The following is a 22,318-nucleotide window of genomic DNA, read 5'->3' as shown; positions in this document are numbered from 1 at the left end:
TAAGCAGGAAAGGAAACCCCGGGGGCACCTGGGCTCCTGGCATGGAGGGGCCCTTGCAGCCAGGACTGGGAGAGGGGGGCTGGGCAGAGCCGGTGGGGGTGGGGGGTGGCTCACAGTCCCACCCTCCCACCCCTAGAACTTCATCACGGCCGAGGAGCTGCGGAGAGAACTGCCCCCCGACCAGGCCGAGTACTGCATCGCTCGCATGGCGCCGTACCAGGGCCCTGATGCTGTGCCTGGCGCCCTCGACTATAAGTCCTTCTCCACAGCCCTGTACGGAGAGAGTGACCTGTGAGGCCCCCACTGGAGAAACCCTAACCGAACGCCCCCTCCTCACAGCCTCCAGGAGGGGCTGGGGGAGCCCTCGGCCCTTCTCCCCGCTGTGGGGGCCTCCCAGGTCCTGTTCCTCTGACTCTGTATCTATGCAAAGCACTCTGTCAGTTCTTTCCGGGGGGTGGGGGTGGGGGTGGGGGGTGGGGTGGGCAGGGAGGGGCTGGGGCAGGCTCTCTCCTCTCTCTTTGTCTGTTGGCCCCCTCCCCCTGCATAGAGGTGAGGGAGACTTTCGGGGTCAGCGCTTCTGGTCTGGTAAATATATATGATGTGTTGTTTTGTTTTTTAACTATGTGGAGGGGACTGTGGATTCCCACAGCAAAACAGGTCCCCTCCAGGCCCTAGGAATGCCCCCCACACTTTGTCCCTTCCCCTTGCCTACCCCCACCCACCACCACCACCACCACCACCACCACCACCACCACCACGAGGTCCCTTCAAGGCCTCCCACATCCAGGCCAAAGCCCTACGTGCCTTGTCCAGGAACCGCCCTGGCCTGCCGTGGGCCCTGCAGTGGGCCCAGCAGAGGGCGACACAGCTGCCCTACAGGAAAGAGGACCCCGCCTTGCTCCCTTCTTCCCTCTCCCCTCACCTGCGATTGCCAGGAGATGAGGGGGTGCAACTCAGCACCCTCCTTTTCTGCAATGGAGGAGTAGGGTTGGGCAGACCAGCCTCTCACCCCCACCCCCAGCCAGCCCCCGCCTTGCTTTGTCCAGACATGTATATCTCTCAGATTTTTCTAAGGACCAAAAAGCAAAAACAAAAAAACAAAAAAACAAAAAAAAGAAAAAAAAGAAAAAAAAGAAAAAACACAAAACAACAAAAACAAAAAATGCACACACAAGAAAAACCTATAAAAAAGGAATTAAAAACTTTCAGAGAATTACTATTTACTTTATTAACTTACGGATTTATTATATAAATATATATTCACCTAGCAACACATCCTTGCCGCCTTCTGCTCTCATGATGAAGACATAGCTGATCTGCCGCCCTCCCCCAGCCCCTTCTCGCTTTTCCTCTCTGCCGGCTGTCATTGGGCATGGGTCTCTGGGGACCCTCCCGAGGTGGAGGGTGGGCTGCTGGCCTGGCCGCCTGTTAGTTGATGGGTTTTGCTCCCTCCCCCTCCTCCCCCCTCCCCCCTCCCCATTTTTGAGTTTATTCTGATTGATTTGATTTTTTTTTTTTTTTTTCTCGGTTTCTGGATAAACCACCCTTCTTGGGGACAGGATAATAAAACATGTAATATTTTTCAGAAGGATTCCCACGGTGTTCTCTCTTTTTCTGTCTCCCGTCTCCGTTCTCTGCTTAGCAGAGCCACGGGAGAACCTCTTCCCAGAGCCAGGCTGGGCCTGGGAGATCCCCGTCCCCGTGACTGTAAAAATGGGCGCTACCGGGGACCCGCTCTTGCCAGGCTCCGAGCGCTAAGTCGTGTAGCCTGCGCGAGCAGAGTGCCGTCGCCACCCCGCGTCCGGATGGGGAGAGCAGAGCGCAGAGAAGTGCAGGGCGCCGCGTGGCCAGCATCGCCCGGCTGGTGGGCACCGGAGCCAGAAGCCGCTCCAGGCAGGCTGGCTCCCGCGGCGACGCTCCGGACCGCCGCTTCGCGCCAGAGCACCGGCCCCGCGTGCCGGGCAGAGGCGGAGGGGGTCCCGGCGGCTCTTCCGCCTCTGGCCGCAGGTGCTGCTAGGAGAAGGTGGCCACCTCCATCCACTGGGGGAGAGGGGACCGCCGGCTCGAGGCAGAGGTCCCCGGGGAGGACGCCCACCCGGCCGCCCCGAGCCGCTCCCTCCGGCCCGGGCTCACCTGTCTGCGGGTCAGGCAGACGACGCCCTCGCCTCCCTCCAGCTGCCGGCTGCAGTGGCCTGTGCGGAGAGGGCGGGTTGAGCCCCCGCCGTGGCGCGTGGGAGACCTCCTCCCCCTGGCCCACCCGCGCCCGGGCGGCACTCACGGAAGATGCAGGTGAGCTGGGCTGCGCACGACACGAAGCGCTCGAAGTCCACCTGCAGGCGGCTGTCCCGGTAGCGGCTGGTGAGGGCCTGGGTCAGCTGGTTGTTCAGGTGGAAGCCTAGGGGAGGCCACCGCTGAGCCTCGGCCGTCCCCGTGAGCCCCACCTCAGCGCCGCGCCCCACCGCGACTCTCCCCGGGGAAGACACCGAGCTGCTCCCGCCCCTCGAGGCCCAGCTCTGCCTCGTCCCCGTCCCCGCCGTGCGGCCGCGGGCAGCTCCCTTCACTTCTCCGTGCCGCGGCTTTCTCCTCTGTCAGACGGGGACGGTGACGGCCCCGACCCCGCAAGGCTGTGCGAAGATGCCCCACGTAGAGCTCAGAACAGTGGCACACAACGACTGTGTGTCAGTCTTATTCTTTAAATTCTGGTGAGTTTCTGCTAACGGACCCTGGAGGATGTTTCTGTGCAGCAAAACGTCGTCAGTCCCACACAGAGCCTCTCTTCATACCCCTACCAGAGGCAATTTCTAAACTTTGGAAATCACCTGATAAAAATCACCTCTGATGACACATCTCAGTAGGCTTTTGACAGACCGCATTGCAGGTCAGGTAACCCTCCGAGAGGCAGGGCTGCAGGACGGCTCCCCCTTCCCCCACGTGGCCACATAAATGCAGTTCTGAGGACAATTTCACGGGCTTCTGCCGCCTCCTAAAGCCCATCTCTGCCCCCTGTTCTGTGCCTTCGTTCACCAAAGAAACGCTTGTCTGGTGCCATCACCTGCTGGGCCTTGTGTGAGGTGCTGTGAACGGCCCGGAGGAGGTCGGGGGCCTGCAGCCCCACCCTGGCAGTGTGACCTCCCACAGCCCCCCGGCCTTCATCTGCCCTGAGCCAGGGGGGACCCCCGGCCGGAGGAGGTGGGAGAGCCCAAGAAGGGGCCAGAACCCCTCAGCTGCCCCCTCACATTCCTACTGACCTTTCAGGCAGACTGCTTCCTCTGGCCACTCTCGTGTGCTGCCTGGTGTGGGGTCCTGCCCGGGATCTCCTGCCGCTTGGGAAACCCCTCACGTGGTTCACTAGGTCCCTGCGACCCCTCCCCAGGGCTCCCATTGTCCTTAACCGCCCGGTGGCCTTCGCAGACCACGCCTCATCTACTCCTCCAACCCCTCCTGCACTTGGACTTTGCACTCTGTCTTGCCTCCCTGGTACGCGATGTTCCTTCTGCCCAGAACGCTCCTAAGCCTTGTGCCGCCTCCTTCAGGGAGCCCTCTCCGATCCCCCCGCCCTTCCGGCCTGCAGCATGGAGCACCTCCTTGGCTCCCTGTGTCCACCCCGTCCCCACCCTGACCCCTCTGGGCTGTCCCTGTCCTTGGTGGCTCTGGAAGCCGCTGGAGGTAAGGGAAGGGTTTCCGGTCACCACCAGACCCCCAGCGTCAGCCGGCACAGGGCCAGGAGCAGAGCAGGTGTCCGGGGAACACGCAGAGTGCGGCTGAGCTGCAGCAGGTCGCTTTTCTTGCTGACCTCCCGCCCCGAGACCGCCCACCATCTCCAGGGGCCCCTGGAGCTTGCTTCCTGCTGGTCCCCTCCCCGGCGCTCCCTCCTCCATACACAGTGGGACCTTCCCTTTGCTCTTGGCTCCAGCCCCCCACATACCCTGACCTTGGACTTGCCTTATCTCCTTCCTCTCCTACATATTAAAAAAAACGATTTTTCAAAGAGCCTAGGTCCTCATGAGGCCTCATAGAGCTTTGCTTTCTCACCCCACTGATCTTTCCTCTCTGACCTCTGCCATCTCCCCACCCTCCTCCTCTGGCCACACCAGCCCCCTCTCTCATGTCCATTACCTGGCCCCTTGAAGCTGTTGCAGCGGGGCCCACGCTCTGATCTCAGGGCCTTTGCACAGGCTGCCCCTTCTGTCTAGACCACACCTGGTCCTGTGTCCCCGAGGTTCAGTCTCCCTTAGCACCTTGGTCCTTCCCTGACCGCTGTGTCCCAGGCCACCACCACCCCCCCACACACACACACACATACACCTGCTTTCTTTTCCCGCCATAGCATGTGTTACCATCTGACCCAGATGATCTTGTTCGTCACCTGTCTGCGGCACCAGAACGTCAACCCCCACCCGCAAGAGCGCTTTATCAGTCTTCTGCCTAGATTAACACCAGGCACGGATGAGAGGCCCAGTAATACGAACAGCACAAACCCTCCATCACCCCTCGCTCTCGCCTCTGCTTCTGTCCGCCCGGGACTCCATTTCTGTCTCTGTGCCACACCTCCCAGCCTTCTGACTCCATCTCCCCTCCGCTTGGGCTCTTTTCTTGCATGTCTCTGGACTTCAAAGGTTCTCCCCCAGGGCCCCCCTGCCTCTCAGACTGGGTCACAGGCGGTCAGGCTTGCCTCCCATCCTCCGTGTCTCACCCTGGGCTTCGCTGCGGCAGATGAGCCCTGGGGGGGGGGGTGCAGCAGGGGGGGGCGACAGGGAGTTCCCTTCTGGTCCCAGCCCCTTCACGCACACAGGCACATCCCTAACTTGCTTCAGAGCCCAGGGAAAGCCTTGCTCCCTGGCTCCGCCCCCTCGGGCCGGATTTCGTGCTACACAGAGGGAATGAGGCTGTTCCTCTCCTGGAAGAAGCCAGCCTTTCCTAAACCTTTGCCGGGGCAGTAACTAGAAGCAGCTTCCCCCCAGCGCTGAGCCCTGCGGGCTCCTCCCAGCTGCCCTGTGTAAACGGAGACTCCATCAAGGAGATGGACTCAGGTGCCCAGGGCCCCCCAGGGAGTAAGTACAGGCAGGATTCCAGCCCAAACTCAGGGGACTATGGGCCATTTTACCGCAGTGCCCTGGGGACCGGTGCCCGTCAGACACAGGCTCCCAGGCTTCCCCTCTCTTCCCCTTCTGGGAGGCCCTGCTCCAGGCCCCCAGCACCCTCCCAGGCCCATCCCCCCTCGCGCCCCGTCTCCCGGGGGCGTCCAGTCCCGGCCAAGAGCTGGCAGCAAACTAAGGTGAGCAGGCAGCCAGGCCTGCGAGAGTACAGCGGGTAGGAAAGGGAGCAGACCCGTCCTCGTGTCACCCCCGCACACACCTGCCGCATTCAGCGCCAGCCTCAGCTCGTACGAGTTCATGGTTCCAGAGGCGTCCTCGTCGAACTTGTCAAATGTGGCCTGGGCGGGGAGGCACGGGTCAGTCCCACCCCCCGAGCCCCCCAAGCCCCCTGAAAAGGGGACCTTGGAGGCCAGTCAGCCTGGGTTCCCACCCAGCTCCCTTTCTTCCTGGCTTCGGGCCCTGGGCAGGCAGCTCTACCACTTTGAGCCCGTTTCCCAGTCTGTGAAATGGGAATACTAGTAACAGCCGGACGGATTCCACCCACCAGGGGCTTCGAGAGGGCTCGGCACAGGGAGGCCCTGGACCACTCCCTCCTCCGGGCCGGAGAGGCGGGAATTAACACCTCCCGCTGGTAGACAAAGGCCCCTCAAGGGGAGGTGACTTGCCTAAGGTCGCAAGGCCAGAGGGGGGCCGACCTGGGAGCCGGGATTTCAAACCAGGACCAGAGCCTGTGTTTTCCACCCCTGAGCCACTTAGTGCCCCTGGAGGGACCACAGAAGGGCAGGTGGGACAAGCCCAGATCCCTCCAAGTCGTCCCTCCACGTTGGTATGACGTGGTCCACTTTCTCCTCCCCTGGGGCCCCGCGAGCCCACAGGGCACCTATGTCCTCGTTAGTGAAAGTGCCTTACCTTCCGGGAGGAGGTGGCTCCCCCACCCCCCCCCTTACCTGCCACTCCAGGAGATGGCCCCAGAGCTGCTGGAAGTGGTGCAGGGTGAGGCTTTGCCCGTTCTGGGGATGGGGCATCTGGTTAAAGTCATTGTCCCCAGGAGGGGGACACGGGCCCCAGCATGCCCATCCTCCCTGTCCAGGCACTGCCCCCCTCATATACCCCAAAACACCGCAGCAGCTGCTCACAGGTCCTGAGCCCAATCTCTCGAGGGGTCCGGGCGTGGGACCTGGCTGCAGGAAACAAACGAAGCCGAGTACTTCCTGTGAGCTGGCCGTCATCACGAGTGCTGGGGACTGCCGCTATCCCCTACCGCTGTCCTCACGCCAGCAACTGAGGCTCAGAGAGCCAAGTGACCGCCGGGAACTGGCAGAGCCGACATGTGAACCCAGGCAAGGGGATTCCAAGTCCCCTCGTGGCAGCAACGCCCCCTGCCTCCCTTCGAGAAAGGGGGTCCTTTTGAGCGGGGTGGCCTCAGTCCTGCCACAGGCCCCACACGTGGGAAGACGCTGTCAGGCTGAGTCCAGGGCTCCCGTGACCTGACTCCCAGCAGCATCATGAATTAACACACATGGGGGGTCCGTGGGGTCCACCCCGGTCCCCAACTCACCAGGCTCCAGGGCGATGCTTAATAAGGTCTGGAGCTGAGGGGCGCTGAGTGCTTCCTCCTGCTCAAGGAGAGAGAAGGTGTGAGGCCATTCGACAACACAGCACAGCTGGGGGCTGGCCAAATTAGCATGCTGGGTGATCCTGGGGACACCGCAGTGACAGAGAGCTCATGGTCCAGGGAGAGCTAGAGACCTGTCCCCAGAGCAGACAGGGCTGCAGTGGAGAAGCACTGGGCCCCTGGAGTCCACAGCAGGCCCGCAGTTGACCAGCCCCGGGGGGAGAGTGTGGGAGAGCTTCCAGAGAAGGGCATGTTAGAAAGATGAGGCTTTAGCCGAGGCAGGGGGTGTGAAGGGAGAGAGGGCCATCCAGGCAAAGGTACACAGACTGAGCAAAGGCCCTGAGGCAGGGAAGAGCTGTGAGCATTTTGAGAGCAGAAAGTCGGGAGATTTAAGCGCAGAGGGACGGAGAAACTAAAGCAAAATGAGACACCCAGGATGGTGGGGGGTGGGGGGGGTCGGTGTCCAAGGGGAGGGGTGGACTCCCTCTGCCCGGTCCCCCCATCCTCACCTCTCCGGCCAGCTCCTGAAATAGCTGCTCCAGCCCCAGCTCCAGGGGAACGTAGGGGACCTGTGGGGCAGGGCGGGGGTGGCTGGAGTTTAGTGCCGGCCCAGAGGACCCCCACCCGGTCCTGCCCCGCAGTGCCCATCCCCTGCAGCCCCTCACCAGGAGGGCGTGCAGGTCGGCGCTGATGACGTCATCGATCTCCCTGCAAATGACACAAGGGAAGTGGGGGAGGGGACGCGCTCCCCCCAGCGTCTGGGGCCCCGAGCAGATCCCCGCGGGGGTCCCGGGAAGCGGGGCCCTGGGGCTCCCGAGGGCGGGTCCGGGTGCCCCGGCTCACACGGCGGTGTGGCGGCGCTCGGAGAAGACGCGCAGCGTGAAGTCGGCCTCGTCGCCGGCGCGGGCGGCGCTGGGCACCACCAGGTAGTGGCCGGGGCGCAGGCGGCAGCGGCGGCTCACGTCGCGGCGGGCGCAGAAGGGCGAGCGGTCGGCGCGCAGCAGGCCGGGCAGGAGCGCGCGGCTGCGCGGGGAGTCCCACAGGCCCAGCAGCTGCGGGGCCAAGGCGGCGCGATCGTGACCGTGACCCGGGCCGCCCGCGGTCACGCTGTCCGCCCGCCGCCCTGGCGCCGGGTGCCCGAGCCCCCGGGGCCGGGATCTGGGGGTCCCCGCCGCGACCCACCTCCTCGGGGATCTGTAAGGAGGAAGAACGGGGCGAGTCAGAGCCCCCCACACCTCCCTCTTCTTCCCATTCCCCCATCATCACGCCCCTGCCCCTCAGTCCCTGCCCCGACCAGCCCATCTGCGACCCCCGCTGGACCCAGCTCCTGTCTGCGCCCTCGGCGACCTTCCCTGCCCCTCATTCCCCACCCCCCACCCCCATGCCCTCGGCTCTGTCCTGTCTCTGACCTCCACCCCTTCGGCCTTCCCAGCCCCTCCACGCCTGTCCCCTGCTGCTTCCGCTAAGCCTTGGGGTCCCACCTGGAACACGTGGAAACCCACGGTGAGGTAAGTGAGGCCCTGGGCCCTCAGGCGCCTGCGGTTGCGCTGGATGAGTGACAGAAGGACGGTGCACTTGGGGATGCGGCCACCCCTCGCGGGGCCCCACGCTCCTGCCGCCCCCCAGCCCCCCCAGGGCCCCTCCTCATCATCGTCCTCTTCCTCATCGGGCTCCAGCAGCGTCAGTCGGAACTGGGGGTTGGTCCAGAAGGTCTCTAGCGGACGGGAGAGAGAGGGGGTCACCCAGCCTGCCACAGCCCTCACCCCCCCCCCGCCTTGCTCGCTTCTTGGGGCGCCCTCCAGGCCTCACCGTTGCCAGGCTGGCTCCCGCCAGAGTTGAAGCCCCGCACCCAGCGGCCTTGGAAAGTGTGGATGTGCCAGCCACCCCCCGCTGGGCTGGGGCCCAGCACCTCAGGGCTCAGCGAGCAGACCTGGACGGTGTTGAAGCATCGGACGAAGTCCTCCAGCCCCATCCTGCCGGGTGGCCAGCGCTCAGGTCCTCCCCAGCCGCCACCTCCCCGGGGCCCCCGTCTGCCAAAGACCCCAGGATGACCCCCCCCCCAACCACAACCCTCCCCGATTCCTCAAACATCGCCAAGTACCCATCAGTCCACCAGATGGTACCGCGTCTCCGGAAGGGACCCCAGATCGCTGAGCCCCCCAGCTCCCCCGGATCTCTCCAAGTCCCCAGCCATGCCCCACAGACAACCGAGCTCCATACACTCCTCCCCGAGATTGCCAAACTGCCTTCAGCCCCCAAACATCAAGACCCTCGGGCTCTCAGCAGCTGGTATCCTTAAGCCCCTTAAAATGCCCCCGACACCAGCAAGCCTCCTACAATGGCCCTAAATGTTAGCCAGCCCCCTTCAGCCCTCCAAAGATCACTGCTCTTCCCAGTTCCCCTAATATTACTGCGAATTCTTCCTCGACTCCCCCAGATAGAACCCAACCCCGAAGTTACCACCATATGGACAGTTTCTAGCTGTTAAGACTCGTCCCTGTGAACGAGTCCCATGTCCCTTCCAGCAGGCTTCGCCCCCTCCCTGAGCCCCGTCGGCCTGGCGCTGGTCCAGAGGCCGGGCTGGGCTGGGCTCCTCACCAGAACTCGCCATCCTCCTTTTTGACCAGCAGGGCGTCTCGGCACTCGGCGGGGAGCGCGTCCCAGCGTGGGCAGCTAGGGAGACTGGGGTGTGAGGGGAGGGCGGGCGGGTCCGAGCCCCCCCCCCCACCCCGGATCCATCCCACCTGTCGCTCCAGGCCCCGGTCCACTCCACGCGGCCCCATGGGTTCCGCAGCCGCAGCAGCCGCACCTTGGTGAAGCCCAGGGACACCTGAGGACGGCATCATCCGTGGGCGGTGGCGCCGAGGCACCCCCGTAGCCCGTTCGCGGGGGATACTCACCTTGTATGTGCCCGTGACTGAATACGCGTGTCCCTTCACCAGCCCGTCTTCGGTGCGGTACTCGCCCCGATCGCTCTGGGCGGAGGACAGGGGATGCTGAGGCCACGGTGGGGGGACAAGAGAGTGGCTGCTCCTCTCTGCCCCCCCCTGCCCCCTTCTCCTGCCCCCACAGCAGGAGTCAACCAGAGCTCCGAGAGGGCGTCGGATGGGGGAGTGAAGGCGAGAGGGGAAGAAGAGAGAGGAAGAGGAAGATGAGACAAAAATACTTGGAGAGGACAGAGACGTAGACAGAGAGAAAGATGCAGGCCAGAGACTGAAAGAGGCAGAGAAACCCAAAGGACCGGGAATCAGTAACTCAGCACAGGATTAAGCAAATGAATGAGTGAAGGAATTAGACCAATTCAGCGAATGACGATGTGATGGGGTCACAGATGAACGTATGACTCAAGCTGAGCCCATGAAAGTCAATCCTAAGACTTTCGCTGAAATTCTCAGAAAGAGGCTTTGCCTTAAAAAAAGTGGGGGCGGGGGCGGGCGCCTGGGTGGCTCAGTCGGTTAGGCCTCCGACTTCAGCTCAGGTCATGATCTCGCGGTCCATGAGTTCGGGCCCCACGTCGGGCTCTGTGCTGTCAGCTCAGAGCCTGGAGCCTGTTTCAGATTCTGTGTCTCCCTCTCTCTCTGACCCTCCCCTGTTCATACTCTGCCTCTCTCTGTCTCAAAAATAAATAAACATTTAAAAAAATTTTTTTTAAACCATTTAAATAATAATAAAAACCGCTGGGGTGGCAGGAGGGACCCGCAGTTGTGGGAGCCCTTTGGAGCCCATGAGAGGAATGCCCGCCCAGGAATGAAACTAATCCGGAACCAGGAATAGAAAAACACATTCTCAACATCCACTGGATGAGCACCTGGATTCAGCTGTGCCTGAAGCCCGTTTGGCTATGAGAGCAAATACATTTCCTTTTGACTTGCCGGAGTTGGATGGGTGAGAAAGACCAGCCAACAGTGAACAGAACAGAGAAGAAGGCACAGGAGTCCACACCCCCCCACCCCTCTCAAGCCCTGACTGTGCCCTGGTCCTGATGGGGGTCCCCATGGGGGTCTGACTCTCTCACCAGGGCAGTGGCGCCCACGAGGGACTCCTTGGCCAAGGCATGGCGCAGGGCGGAGAAGAGGCCTGGGGTGTCTCGCCTCAGGTAGAGTACCTCGCCCACGCCGCCTGTGAAGTCCACGAAGGCCTCATTCATGTGGCCGCCTCGCATCACCTCATAGGAGCCGTGGAGCCTGTGGGGGCAGGTCCGGGGTGGGAACGTCTCGGACGTGTATGAGCATCTCACGCACCGTCCCCGCCCCGGGACCTGGGGTCCCCTGGGGTGTGCGGGTCCAGGGGGCCAACCCTGACATCTGCAGACTCCCAAGGTGGGTAGGGGACTGTGGCACAGTCTGGAAGCCCTTGGAGATTGGACCTGTGGTCCCTGGGCCACAGGACTGTGTGATGTGGGAGATCACAGGAGAGCTCTGCCAGAATTCTGGGCATCCCGGGAGCCGTGTCTGAAACTCTGAGTCTCCGGGAGATGTCTGCGTTGGGGGTGATCTCTATGGGGCTTGTGGGGGATTTCAGAGCCACAGGGTGGAGAAAAGCAAAGATCGAGGGTTCCATGGACTCCACTCAATATTTGGGAGGTGCTTTGGGCTTCCCAGTATGGGAGGAGAGATTTTTTTCTGGATTCTCAGGTCCCCCAAGGGGGGAGATCTTAGCTCTGGTGGCTCCAGGGCCCGAGAGAGGAGATTTCAGGCTCCTGAGGAATTGCGAGTGTTGGTGGGTCTCTAGGAACGTTTTGTGTGAAATGTGGATAGAGGGAGGTATTGATAATTTGGAGGCCCTCAGGGGATGGTGTGACCTCAGGGGCCTGGGAGCCGTGACGTGGTTGGGGACCCTTGGCGGGCTGAGTAGAGGGTCCCAGCCGTCCGCCTCCGGGGACCCCTTGTGGGGTGGGGCCTGCCGGCCGGGACGTGTGCTGGGTCCTTACTTGGCATAGGCCTTTTCCAGGAGCGGGGCCCAGAACTCGTTCCGCTGATCCGAGCGCACGAACATCAGCTTCCCGTCACGCACCGGCAGCCTGTCGTCCACCACGACGTCCACCCAGCGGCCAAACTGCCAGAGCTGGTGCGAGAAGGGCAGGGTCCAGGCTTCCAAGGACCCCATCCTCCGACCCCAAGCCCTGCCGCACCGGCCCATGAATTACAGCCCCAAGGGGACAGTGTCAACGGTGACATCCATGTCACCGTGGGGGAGACTGAGGCATGAACAGAGGTCCTGAGCTCTACCTGGAAGTGGAAGACACCCGCGTAGCCCCCTTGGAACCCCTGTCCAGGGGGCACCACCCGGCACAGGAGTCGGGGATACAGAGTGAGGGAGGCAGCGGCCGCAAGAAACCAGCAGTTACCTGGGGGGAGAGATGAGGACTGGGGGCGCCTGGAAAGAGGGAGACTGAGGGGGAGACCTAGGGGCCGAGCCGGCAGGGTCCCAGCTGCAACTTGCCAGCTCTGGGGGCCCCGGAGCGTTCGGTGGTCTTACCTAGACGCCCCTGACACACGTCTGTTCGGCTCATATCCTCACAGATGAACTGGGGCTCGGCGCAAAACTCCTGGGGGGGGGGTGGTTGGGGGATTCCAGGCCTCAGCCAGGAAAGGGAGGGAAGGAGCAACTGAGAGGTCCGATGCCTGGGTCCCCTCCTGCCCTCACTGCTCCAGGGCAGTGAGCGCCTCCAACCCCGGGAGAGGCTTGTAAAGCCCGTGGACAGGGATTCGGCTTCCCTGGGCCTCGCCAGACCCAGGAGTCACAACAGCCAGCCCTCCTCCTCGTATCCAGGGCTCCCAGTCTCCCCCTCCCTCAGACCCAGGGGCCCAGCCCCCACAGCCCCCTCCTCCCTCAGACCCAGGGGCCCAGCCCCCACAGCCCCCTCCTCCCTCAGACCCAGGGGCCCAGCCCCCACAGCCCCCTCCTCCCTCAGACCCAGCGGCCCAGCCCCCACAGCCCCCAGCCACACATTACATGGGGCCTCAGCCATTCCACCCCTTTGGCCTTCTCCGAGTCCGGCCCCAGCTCATCGTAGCCAAGGGCATCGGGGCCAGCAGGGAAGTAAGGATCGCAGAACAGGATTCCCTCATCCAGGCAGGCTGCTCGGATTGCCTCGTATCTCTGGCCCCGAAAGGGCTTCGGGCCCCTGGTTCCAGGCCCTGCCTCCTCGTCCACCAGCTGGATAGTGACCCTCCTGCTGCCACACGCCATCGGGACACTCTGGGCTCCCAGGCTGGCCCCCGGGCCCTTTAACCTCCTGAGTCATGGGGGTGGGGCCTCCCCTCCATCAGAGCTCCGATGGGGGTCTTTAGGCAGCGAGGAGTCTTCCCTTGTTAATACTAATTGATGGTTTGGGGTGCTAGGCAGCGGGGACGCCTCTTCTGTGGTTTCCTCCCCAGGGCGTGGGGCCTTCAGTTGTGGCTGGGCCAGAAACTTAATGGGCTTGGCCAACAGCAGGAGGGAAGGCGGGCAGAGCTGAGAGGGACAGAGAGTCCTGGAAGGAGGTCAGTGTGGGGGTGTGTTTCTGCCATCTCGTCCCTGCCTCTCCCTCTGTGGAGCTGGGGCCGCAGGGGTGAGGAGGGCGGCGTGTTTATCCTGCGTGTCTCCATCTCTCTCCTCGTCTCTCCATCAGACGGCTTCTCTCTCTGCCGTGGTGTCTCTCTTCTCTGTCTCGGCCTCACTGTCTCTGTCTCTGTCCATCTCTGTTGTCTCCTTTTGTCTTCCTCTGCTTTTATTTTCGCTGTTGTTGTTTTTAGCTCTGTTTTGGTGTTTGTCACTATATCTGTGTCTCTGTCTGTATCTCCCTCTGTCTCCATCCCTCTCTCCGTATCTCTTTGGGGGTGTCTCGTTCTCTCTGTACCTTCTGTCTGGTGCATGCCTCCCAGTCCGTCCCTCACCACCCTTTTCTCTGCCCCTGTAGCTTCTCCAGTCACCCACGGTGGACCCCAGGTCCCCTCTGGCTCGCTCCTCCTGGGCCACCAGGACCCTGTCTCCCCCTTCCCCGACACGGCAGACCTCGGCCTGTTTGCCCCACACAGGGCTAACTGTGGAGGGCCCACTCTGCACCTACCTGCCCCGGGTCGGGAGGTGGGCCCACCGTGACCGTGACCAGTGACACCCCACCCTACCCACGCGCTGCTCAGGGTCCAGTGGAGCGATATTTCCCCAAAAGGAAGCTGGAGCCTTTGGAAGAAGTGATAGAAATTGGTTCTGAGAGGCCACAAACTCACCAGTCTAGGTCCTAGCAGACTTTTACCCCCAGCGGGGGTCCCCTGCACTGTCACTCCTGTGGCAAGAGATGTCCCTGAGTCCTCAGGCATTCTTCCTTCCGAATGGACCGAAAGACACTGTCTGAGCCCCTGGCTGTGTGGCCACCAAAAAGAGATCATAAAACAGGGTACCGTCCTGTAGAATTGCCAAGGCCACCCCCTCCCCCCCCCACCCCACCCCCCCCCCCCGCCATGTGAGGCAGGTGACAGTGGTTTGGAACACCTGCCAGGGTTAAGAGCCAAGGGGCTGGGGTTCATGCCACTGTGTGTCTTGGGCAAGTCACTTAATCTCTCTGTGCCTCAGTTTCCTCATGTCTACAACAGGAACGATAATAATAGGACCAACGTCAGAGGGTTGTCGTGAGAAGCAAATGAGTGAACCCGCGGGACATGTTCAGAGCAGCACCTGACACGTGGATGCTCAGGAAACAGCTGTTCCCAGTGCATCTGAGGCCCCCATTCCCACTGAGAGGTCACAGCCCTTTCCCCTGTTTGCCCCCCAAGTACTACTACTAACAGTAGGAGGAAGCATTGACTAAAACCTGACACCTGGCAGTGAGCAGGAAACTGCCTGTGGAGACTGCCTGTCAGATCACAGACCGTTCGCCACCTGCCCGGCCCCTCCTGGCCTCCGTCCGCAGGTCCCCGCAGGTCCCCGCTGGCCACAGCTCTTCCTAGCTCCCTGCCGGCTGCCTGCCCTGGTGCAAGGCTCTGATCACATCCCACGAACAAGAGTTCGCTTGATTCTCCATCTCCCTCCTTACGTCCAGGGTCCCAGATACGCCTTCCCCCGCCAACGAAAGAAAAACGCATTGATGCCAGAGTCCTGGACGTCTGTTGCTTTGGGAGCCGAGTATCCTCCACCGCTTTTTTCTGGAATCGGCACCCCCAATACGTTTTGGGGATCCAAGGGTCCTTTAGTCTCAAGCCGCGTGGCTCCAGGACGGCTGGCCCCTCCCCCTAGCTCCGGGGAGGGGCGTTTGACCCAAACCAGCCAATCGGAGCAGCGCAGCCCTGGCCACACCCCCTGCTGTTCCTGGGAGACTCTGGACACGTGGCTTCTCTTTCTCTGGGTCCGCGAAGCTGGTGGGAGGGAAACCCGGAGCAGCCAGACTCCACCTCGGCCACCTTTGTCCTGAGACCCGTCCTGAGAATGAGGACAGCGCTGAGCAAAGCACCTCCAGGCAACAGGGAGAGAAAGATTCCGTGAGCATAGTCTCTCTCTTTTTTTTTTTTTTTTAACGTTTATTTATTTTTGAGACGGAGAGAGACAGAGCATGAACTGGGGAGGGTCAGAGAGAGAGGGAGACACAGAATCGGAAGCAGGCTCCAGGCTCTGGGCCATCAGCCCAGAGCCCGACGCGGGGCTCGAACCCACGGACCGTGAGATCCTGACCTGAGCTGAAGTCGGAGGCTTAACCGACTGAGCCACCCAGGCGCCCCCCGAGCATAGTCTCTCAATGCGGATGTGCTTGAAGCCAGAATTTTACATTCAAGGAGCCAATAAATTCTGCCCCCCTCTTTTCCCCAGTTTTAATTTCAATTCAACGGTCTTTTTCTTTGTCGCAAGAAACCTTTCCAACTTTCCGGGCATGATTTCTGCAACCATGCCCAGGACACTAATTCCCTATGGAGTAAGAGATCAGGTACTAGTTTCCTCCATTTCTACCCCTTACATAACCCGCAAAGTGTTCTTGCTTCACCAAGTTAGGGTTGCACGTGAGCCATTAAGACCAATATATATATATATATATATATATATATATATATATATATAAACCTAACACACTATCATGAAAAGGAAAAGCCCCACTCCCGGGTGCAGGAGGTATCTGTTACACACATAACAAATGGCAAATGCTTACTTTTTTTTTTTAATTTTTTAAATGTTTGTTTCCTTGAGAGAGAGAGCAAGCAGGGGAGAGAGAGAGAAGGAGACACAGATTCCGAAGCAGACTCCGACTCTGAGCTGTCAGCACAGAGCCCGACGCGGGGCTCACACCCATGAACCGTGAGATGACGAGGAACCAAAGTCAGACGCTCAACCACGGAGCCGCCCAGGCGCCCCAGAGCATGGCTTGTTTTTTGGTTTTTGGTTTTGTTTGTTTAATATTCTCCCACGTGTAGAATTCCTTCTGAGAGGTTTTCTTGTAACAAATTACCCAGTAGTGAGCTTGTGTGAGGGGAAAGTCCTACCTCCAATTCCTGGCAGCTACTGATCCCTCCCCGGGGAGAACTGAGATCTGAACACAATACTGGGCTTACACCGATTAGCAGCTAGAGGCGAGTGTGCTGGAGAACGAAAGCCACCCCGACGGGGGAGCAGAGCGGAGACCTGCCCCGTCTGGACTAGCCAGAGACAGAGCAGTCGCTGCCGATGATTCATAGGTAGGAACAAAAATAGCTTTGCAACCTGTCCTATAAGGTGGGTTTTTTTTAATGTATATTTATTTTTGAGAGAGAGAGGGAGAGGGAATTCGAGCAGAAGAAGGGCAACGAGAAGGTGAGAGAGAGAATTCCCAAGCAGACTCTGCACCATCAGCGCAGAGCCTGATGTGGGGCTCGAACCCACGACCCATGAGGTCATGCCCTGAGCTGAAATCCAGAGCTGGACCCTTAACTGACTGAGCCACTCAGGCGCCCCTGATGTAATTTTGATGAAGTCCCCGCAGGCTATCCTTCTAGGTGCTCTGAACTCACCTTTCATGAAAGGTTCATTTCAGGGGCACCTGACCACATCCTGGAGGACCATTCAGTTAGCCATAGAGCTAACCAGGCAACTAGGGTCCTTCTGGAACCATCGAGCGATCACAGGATGATTTAGAATTCATGCCTTGGGCACCATTCCTGAAGGTGAATGATGAAGGTTCAGTAGATTCTGTTATTGTTTTTTGTTTGATTATTTTAAATGTTTTAGTTTTATTCTATTTTGAGAGGGAGAGAGAGAGAGAGAGAGAGAGAGAGAGAGAGAGAGAGAGAGAGAAAGCATAAGCAGGGGAAGGGCAGAAAGAATCCCAAGCAGGCTCCTCACTGAGGATGCGGGGCTTGAACTCACGAACCATGAGATCATGACCTGAGCTGAAGTTGGATGCTTACCCAACTGAGCCACCCAGGCGCCCTGAAGGTTCACTGGATTCTTACATGCTGTCCAAACAAGAATGGGGAGTATCTGAAATATTTGAGCCAACATTGCATGTTACCAGTTTCACCAATAACAGCCCATTTTTACACACATTACATTAACTTTTCTTTTTTTAAGTAAACTCTATGCCCAGCGTGGGGCTTGAACGCATGACCCTGAGATCAAGGGTCCTTTGCTCTACCGACCGAGCCAGCCAGGGCACCCCCACTAAGTTAATCATTAATAAGCCACTGGATACACAGATGAAAACCCACTTCTAACATTCGTCATGCTAATTAATGGAGTCTCTTGTGTTTCTTAAAGGTAAATAGTTGAAGCTCTTGTAGTAACTATCGGACTTTTCACCGCATGCTGGCTGTTTTGGAAGTGCGGATTTCGGCTTAGGTCACCTGAGGGTCCCTAGAGCATACCTTAATGACACATGTATTTGTATTGTCCTGTGTCTTAGGTTGAGTTCCTTAGAAGCGGACCCAGAGACAAAGAACTGCCTGTAAAAGGGCTCTTGTGGACCCTGAGGCAATACCCCCAACAGGAAGTGAGGAGGGCAGGATTGGGCTGAGGGACGACTTGGTTGAGATAAGCCTCAGACAATGCTAGGAGGAGACTTGGAGCCGGGGTGGCCACTCTACTGCTTGTCCCCCGTTGAAGCAATGGGATCAGGACCCGTTTTATCTCCCAGGACCATCCAGTCACTGGCAGGGATCAGCCGCTGGGAGGGGCATGACCTTGGGTGAGGCCGTTCTCTGTGACTGAGGGCACATCCAGTGAGGGACACAGCGGAGAGATGTAGCAGCCTGAAGCCCCAGCCTCCTAGCTCTGTCCATGACCTAGCTCAGGTCATGATCTCACAGTTCGTGAGTGGGATCCTCGCATCAGGCTCTGTGCTGACAGGTCAGAGCCTGGAGCCTGCTTCGAATTCTGTGTCTCCTCCCTCTCTGCCCCTCCCCCACTTGCTCTCTCTCTCTCTCTCTCTCTCTCTCTCTTAAAATAAATGAAAAATATTTTTAAAAATGCATATAGGGGCGCCTGGGTGGCTCAGTCGGTTAAGCGTCCGACTTCGGCTCAGGTCATGATCTCGCGGTCCGTGAGTTCGAGCCCTGCGTCGGGCTCTGTGCTGACAGCTCAGAGCCTGGAGCCTGTTTCAGATTCTGTGTCTCCCTCTCTCTGACCCTCCCCCGTTCATGCTCTGTCTCTCTCTGTCTCAAAAATGAATAAAACGTTAAAAATTTTTTTTAATAAATAAAAAAAATAAAAATGTGTATAATTATAATGCATAGAATATATTATCAGAGCTATGTTAATAGAATTAAATTATGTTGTTATTAAATAAGAAAGAATGACACAGTAAACTAAGTATATAGAAGTGTTTTTTTTTTAATTTTTTTTTTCAACGTTTATTTATTTTTGGGACAGAGAGAGACAGAGCATGAATGGGGGAGGGGCAGAGAGAGAGGGAGACACAGAATCGGAAACAGGCTCCAGGCTCCGAGCCATCAGCCCAGAGCCGACGCGGGGCTCGAACTCACGGACCGCGAGATCGTGACCTGGCTGAAGTCGGACGCTTAACCGACTGCGCCACCCAGGCGCCCCTATAGAAGTTTTTAATACAACAAAGTGAGTGGAAGAAATAATAAACACAAAAGTAAATGTAAGTGAATTAGAGAATCAGAGAAACAATAAAATGGATTCAGGCACTGTTGTATCCTAAAACTTACAAACTATTGTTGAAAGAAATTAAAGAAGACCTCAGTAAATGGAAAGATATCCTATGTTCATGGATCCAAAGACTTAATATTGTTAAGATGACAATACTCCCCAAATTGGTCTACAGTACCTATCAAAATCACAGCTGATTTTGTTTTTCAGAAACTGACAAGGAAATTCTGAAGTTTATCCGGAAAGGGGCACCTGCTGGCTCAACTGGTCGAGCGTCTGACATCGATCGGCTCAGGTCGTGATCTCGCGGTTCATGAGTTCAAGCCCCACATCAGGCTGCTGTCAGCGGTGGATCCCTCTTCAGATCCTCTCTCCCCCTCTCTCTGCCCTTTTCTCGCTTGTGCTCTCTTACAAATAAATAAACGTTAAAAAGATAAAGTTTGTACGGAAAAGCAAGGGACTCGATATTAACACAAGTCTGAAAAAGAACAAAGTTAAAGGACTCAAATCACACTAATCAAGATGGTATTATTAGGATAAGGACAGACGTGTAGATAAATGGAATAGATTTGAAGTTCCAGAAAAAAAAAAACACATACATCTATGATCAAATATTGAGAAGTGCGTCAAGACAATACAATGATGAGGGGCGCCTGGGTGGTGCAGTGGGTTAAGCGTCCGACTTCGGCCAGGTCATGATCTCGCGGTCCGTGAGTTCGAGCTCCGCGTCGGGCTCTGGGCTGATGGCTCGGAGCCTGGAGCCTGTTTCCGATTCTGTGTCTCCCTCTCTCTCTGGCCCTCCCCTGTTCATGCTCTGTCTCTCTCTGTCTCAAAAATAAATATGGGGCGCCTGGGTGGCGCAGTCGGTTAAGCGTCCGACTTCAGCCAGGTCACGATCTCGCGGTCCGTGAGTTCGAGCCCCGTGTGGGGCTCTGGGCTGATGGCTCGGAGCCTGGAGCCTGTTTCCGATTCTGTGTCTCCCTCTCTCTCTGCCCCTCGCCTGTTCATGCTCTGTCTCTCTCTGTCCCAAAAATGAATAAACGTTGGAAAAAAAAAAAAAGACAATACAATGATGAAAGAATAGTCTTTTCAACTGGGAATCCATGTGCAGAAGAATGAAGTTGGGCCCCTACTTCACAACATACACACAAATTAAATCAAATGGTCTATATATTAAATATATACACATATTTGAACTGGCAAACTTTAAAAAAAATTATTTTCTTTTCTTTTTATTTTTGAGAGAGAGAGAAAGAGTACAAGCTGGGGAGGGGCAGAGAGAGAGAGGGAGACACAGAATCCAAAACAGGCTCCAGGCTCTGAGCTGCCAGCACAGAGCCTGACGCGGGGCTTGAACTCACGAACCGTGAGATCATGACCTGGCCGAAGTCGGACGCTTAACTGACTGAGCCACCCAGGTGCCCCTGAAATGGCAAAAGTTTCTAAGTACAGCACAAACCTCAATTTTTTCCTGAGAATAGATTGCCAACATGCTGCGTTTTCACCTCCAAATACTATAATATGTAATGATACTTTGTATAGACACGAACATTCTCCACTATGCACAAGGCAAGATGGAAATGAAAACCGCGGGGGGGCGGGGGGGGGGCCTGGGTGGCTCAGTTGGTTGAGCGCCCGACTTCGGCCTAGGTCATGATCTCGCCATTCCCAAGTTCAAGCCCGGTGTCAGAATTTGTGCTGGCAGCCCAGAGCCTGGAGCCTGTTTCAGATTGTCTCCCTCTGTCTCTCTCTTTCTCTCTGCCCCTCCCCTGCTCATTTTCTGTCTCTCTCTCTCTCTGAGAAATAAATAAACATTAAAAAAAAAAGTGAAAATCAGGAAATTAACACGGATGAATCACCATCATCCAACCTAGTTTACCAGTCGTGCCAACAATGTCTTACTTTTTCACTATACTTTTTGAAATTTGTCCCATACGGGTTGGTACCCAAATTTCCTTTTTTTCTTTCTGTTTTTTTTTTTTTTTTAATTTTAATCCTCGTTTATTTTTGAGAGAGAGACAGAGCGGGAGCGGGAGAGGGGCAGAGAGAGAGGGAGACACAGAATCCGAAGCAGCTCCAGGCTCTGAGCTGTCAGCATAGAGCGTGATGCGGGGCTTTAACCCAGGAACCAGGAGATCATGAACTGAGCCGAAGTCCCAAAGTCCCTCGTTTAAGCCATGGAGCCACCCAGGCTCCCTCAAAAAATTCTTAAACGTTCCAAAATTACACGACACAGACAAATAAAATCAAAATTAGTTCATTTAACAGACAGCCCTGGTGTACCAATGGCTGTAGATATTCTCAGGTCTCCCACTGGGAGAGGAAGAACCACCCAAAATATACAAAGAAGGACCCAGGAGGAAGAGGGGCTGCTGCAGGTGGAAGATCTCAAGTACAGAAAAAGTTCAGATGCTGAAAGGACTCGAATTCGCCCAGATTTGGAAGCCCCACAAAGTTTTGCATCCTCAGACGAAACCAGGGTAATCCTACCTCCAGTACCCACTGCCAGCGTGGCAACTTCGACAGAGGCCGCAAGGAGGCGACGTGTACCTCGCAAGGAAGCCGGGCGGGAAACTACGGGCAAAACCCTCCAGGGGCGTGGCTCCAGACTTGCCCAGACCCGGACCCGAGCCCCAGCCGCAGTGGGGGACCAGCCAGCGCGCCGGGTCTCCATCTCATAATAACGGACCCAGCCTGGCGACTGTCGCATCGAGGAGTCACGACTTCCCTCCACCCATAGCCATTAAGTGATGAGTAGTCACCTTCGACTAGAAAATCGCCTGGCAGTGGGGGTTGACTGGGCGTCTGCGTGAGCGCCCACTACTCAGACACCCTAGTTGTCACACCGCAGGGCCAGGGCCCGGGGCCATCTGTGAGCACAGGTGGAGAAGAGTGGATGTGGGGCCCGTGAGGCCCGGTTGTGGTGTCCCCCTGCCTTCGCACCGCGCCACACCCCCCACTCGTCCCCACGCAGCTCCTCCAGGAGTTGCCGGTTCAGTGCGCGTCTGCCCCGGGGACACGGGCGGGAGCCTGTCCCCACTCCGCCACAGCTGGGAGGCCGGCGACGCCCCATCCGCTGCCCCGCCCACCCCGCCCAGGCCCGCTCCCCGCACTCCAGGCGGGAGAGCCGGGGTAGAGGTGAGACGGAGGGGGGTAGCGGCGCGGGAGCCCGCACAGGCCCAGGCACCGTCTCCACCATTTCGGGTCTCAGGGACCAGACGTGCGGGGACTCGTTCGCCCGTTTGCAGACGCAGCGGCTCGGAGCTCCGATGTTCCGCAGAGGGGGCACCGAGGGGAGCTTGAGCCCGCTCCAAATCCCCATCAGCTGTCCCCACCGCACGACCGCCGGGCCGGGCCGCCCGGAAAAGCGCCGCTGGACACCAGCCAACGCCCACCCCCACCCGATCGCGACCCTCCGGAGGCGTCCCGGCCACAGACTGCCCTCCGAGGCCGCGGGGCCCCACTCCCGCCCCCGCCGCGGCATCGCTGTGACCCTTCGTCAGCGTCTTCCCCGCTCTGAACCTGCTCTCCGCGTCCAGACGAAGGACACCCGGGCACA

At 58.4% G+C, this 22,318-nt stretch overlaps 2 protein-coding genes and 1 long non-coding RNA gene across 10 annotated transcripts in view; 2 read left to right on the top strand and 1 right to left on the bottom strand.

The window, feature by feature from the left end:
* The window catches only part of ACTN4 (actinin alpha 4), a 70,953-nt gene extending 69,362 nt beyond the window's left edge, over positions 1-1,591 (top strand). For all 5 annotated transcript variants that reach the window (XM_019819582.3, XM_019819581.3, XM_019819583.3 and 2 more), the window contains one exon: positions 137-1,591. In XM_019819582.3, the coding sequence (XP_019675141.1) occupies positions 137-295 (159 nt within the window). In that variant the 3' untranslated portion in view covers positions 296-1,591. The remainder of the gene's footprint in view (positions 1-136) is intronic.
* CAPN12 (calpain 12) lies at positions 1,480-13,909 on the bottom strand. Of its 4 annotated transcripts, none has more exons than XM_045046693.1 (21): positions 12,667-13,900; positions 12,190-12,259; positions 11,940-12,058; positions 11,642-11,775; positions 10,727-10,895; positions 9,612-9,686; positions 9,456-9,541; positions 9,310-9,384; positions 8,521-8,684; positions 8,193-8,425; positions 7,894-7,905; positions 7,555-7,763; positions 7,377-7,419; positions 7,221-7,280; positions 6,655-6,712; positions 6,207-6,277; positions 6,044-6,106; positions 5,356-5,434; positions 2,279-2,395; positions 2,134-2,192; positions 1,480-2,010 (listed from the first exon to the last, which is right to left on the bottom strand). In XM_045046693.1, the coding sequence occupies exons 1-21, from the start codon at positions 12,901-12,903 to the stop codon at positions 1,639-1,641; spliced, it is 2,505 nt and encodes an 834-aa protein (XP_044902628.1). In that variant the 5' UTR covers positions 12,904-13,900; the 3' UTR covers positions 1,480-1,638. The 4 variants fall into 4 exon arrangements, with proteins under 4 accessions (XP_044902628.1, XP_023101159.2, XP_044902629.1 ...); XM_023245391.2 differs by having other exon boundaries at positions 1,866-2,040; positions 12,667-13,903; XM_045046694.1 differs by lacking the exons at positions 1,480-2,010; positions 2,134-2,192; positions 2,279-2,395 and adding an exon at positions 2,407-2,624 and having other exon boundaries at positions 12,667-13,908.
* LOC111558034 lies at positions 7,418-8,656 on the top strand. Its single transcript, XR_002738511.2, has 3 exons — positions 7,418-7,637; positions 8,144-8,219; positions 8,514-8,656. It is a non-coding gene; the product is annotated as an uncharacterized LOC111558034 (long non-coding RNA).
* Positions 13,910-22,318: the final 8,409 nt, after the last annotated feature.

The sequence above is a fragment of the Felis catus genome, chromosome E2 (assembly GCF_018350175.1).
Source record: "Felis catus isolate Fca126 chromosome E2, F.catus_Fca126_mat1.0, whole genome shotgun sequence".
Lineage (NCBI taxonomy): Eukaryota > Metazoa > Chordata > Mammalia > Carnivora > Felidae > Felis > Felis catus.
Note: the sequence above shows the minus strand (reverse complement) of the source record. Positions and strands in the feature narration are given on the sequence as shown.